A 2,500-nucleotide genomic window follows, 5' to 3' on the forward strand; every position below is an offset into this window, starting at 1 on the left:
AAAGAATGTAAATTATGACAAAGCAAGTGTAATTTTGTAAAAAATCAAAATGAGCCTTCTATTAAAAAATGTAAATTATGACAAAGCAAGTGTAATTTTGTAAAAAATCAAAATGAGCCTTCTATTAAAATATGTAAATTATGACAAATAAAGTGTAATTTTGTAAAAAATCGGAGAAGTTACTAATACTGAATATAAACACAAGCTTAAAAGTAGCCTGAAAGGGCAGAGAATTGGTGTTTTGGTTTTTTTCACAGGGAAATAAAAATGAGCCTTCTATTAAAATGTAAATTATGACAAATCAAGTGTAATTTTGTAAAAAAAAATCAGTGTTACTAGATACTGAATATAAACACAAGGTTAAAAATATCCTGAAACGGCAGATAATCAAAATGGAAATGAATATATTTTCTAGAAAATTATGCCATCAGAAAAAGCAAAATCCAAAATAATGGGTCTTGGGAAAGCCAAGGTGGTGTTCAATTCAGAATAGTTGTGAAGATACAATGAATCATCGAATCAAAACCAAAGTTATCATTCTCAGATTGAGTACAATTTAAACTTTAAAAGTGAATTGAGTACAATTTAAACTTTAAAAGTGAATCACATATTAAAAAAGTAACTCGTTATAGACCTCATTGAAGAGCTTTTCCATTATCTCTTAAAACTAACTTCGTTGAAAATAAGTCTACCAGCAAAATACAGACTACTTGCAAAATCAGACTGCTCACTAAATAACAGGCTACTCACAAGGTAACAGACAGCATGCAATTTACATACTACTCGCAAGGTAACAGACTGCATGCAATTTACATACTACTCGCAACATTACAGGCTACTGGCAAAATAACAGACCGCTTGCAAAATAAGACTGCTCACTAACAGCAGGCTACTCGCAAAATAAGGCCGCTTGCAAATTAACCTACTACCCGCAATATTGCAGGCTACTTGCAAAATAGGACTGCTAACTAAATAACAGGCTAGTTGCAAAATAACACCGCTTGTAATTTACATACTACTCGCAACATTACAAGCTACTCGCAAAGTAACAGACTACTTGCAAAATAAGACTGCTCACTAAATAACAGGTTACTTGCAAGATAAGACTGCTTGCAAATTTACATACTACTCGCAACATTGCAGGCTAATCGCAAAATAAGACTCCTCACTATATAACAGGGTACTCTTAAAATAACAGACCGCTTGCAAAATAACACTGTTCACTAAATAATAAGCTACTCACAAATTAACACTGCTTGCAAATTAACATACTACTGGCAACATTACAGGCTACTCGCAAAATAAGACTGCTTGCAAAATAAGACTGGTCACAAAATAAGACCACTTGCAAAATAAGACTGCTTACCAAATAACATACTAATTAAATAACACTACTAGCAAAATAACATACAGTTTGCTAAATCATAGTATACTCACAAAATAAGTCTACTCGCAAAATAAAGTATACTCGTCAAAGAACAGACTAGCCTGCTCGTTAAAGAACAGACTAGCCTGCTCGTCAAAGAACAGACTAGCCTGCTCGTCAAAGAACAGACTAGCCTGCTCGTCAAAGAACAGACTAGCCTGCTCGTCAAAGAACAGACTAGCCTGCTCGTCAAAGAACAGACTAGCCTGCACGTCAAAGAACAGACTAGCCCGCTCGCAAGAGAACAGACTAGCCCGCTCGCAAGAGAACAGACTAGCCCGCTCGCAAGAGAACAGACTAGCCCGCTCGCAAGAGAACAGACTAGCCCGCTCGCAAGAGAACAGACTAGCCCGCTCGCAAGAGAACAGACTAGCCCGCTCGCAAGAGAACAGACTACTCGCAAGACAACAGACTAGCCTACTCGTCAAAGAACAGACTACTTGCAAAAAGCAGACTACTTGCAAAAAGCAGACTAGCCTGCTCGTCAAAGAACAGACTACTTGCAAAAAACAGACTACGTGCAAAAAACAGACTACGTGCAAAAAACAGACTACGTGCAAAAAACAGACTACTTGCAAAAAACAGACTAGCCTGCTCGTCAAAGAACAGACTACTTGCAAAGAACAGACTACTTGCAAAGAACAGACTACTTGCAAAGAACAGACTACTTGCAAAGAACAGACTACTTGCAAAGAACAGACTACTTGCAAAGAACAGACTACGTGCAAAGAACAGACTACGTGCAAAAAACAGACTACGTGCAAAAAACAGACTACGTGCAAAAAACAGACTACGTGCAAAAAACAGACTAGCCTGCTCGTCAAAAAACAGACTACTTGCAAAAAACAGACTAGCCTGCTCGTCAAAAAACAGACTACTTGCAAAAAACAGACTAGCCTGCTCGTCAAAAAACAGACTACTTGCAAAAAACAGACTACTTGCAAAAAACAGACTACTTGCAAAAAACAGACTACGTGCAAAAAACAGACTACGTGCAAAAAACAGACTAGCCTGCTCGTCCAAAAACAGACTACTTGCAAAAAACAGACTAGCCTGCTCGTCAAAAAACAGACT

General features: G+C 37.4%; 1 protein-coding gene across 1 annotated transcript in view; it reads left to right on the top strand.

Annotated features, from left to right (window-relative positions):
- LOC137659673 (trichohyalin-like) overlaps positions 1-2,500 on the top strand; it is a 29,550-nt gene that overhangs the window by 1,358 nt on the left and 25,692 nt on the right. Inside the window, exon 2 of the mRNA XM_068394499.1 lies at positions 1,478-2,166. Coding sequence (XP_068250600.1) covers positions 1,478-2,166 — 689 coding nt within the window. The remainder of the gene's footprint in view (positions 1-1,477; positions 2,167-2,500) is intronic.

Source organism: Palaemon carinicauda, chromosome 20, assembly GCF_036898095.1.
Source record: "Palaemon carinicauda isolate YSFRI2023 chromosome 20, ASM3689809v2, whole genome shotgun sequence".
NCBI lineage: Eukaryota > Metazoa > Arthropoda > Malacostraca > Decapoda > Palaemonidae > Palaemon > Palaemon carinicauda.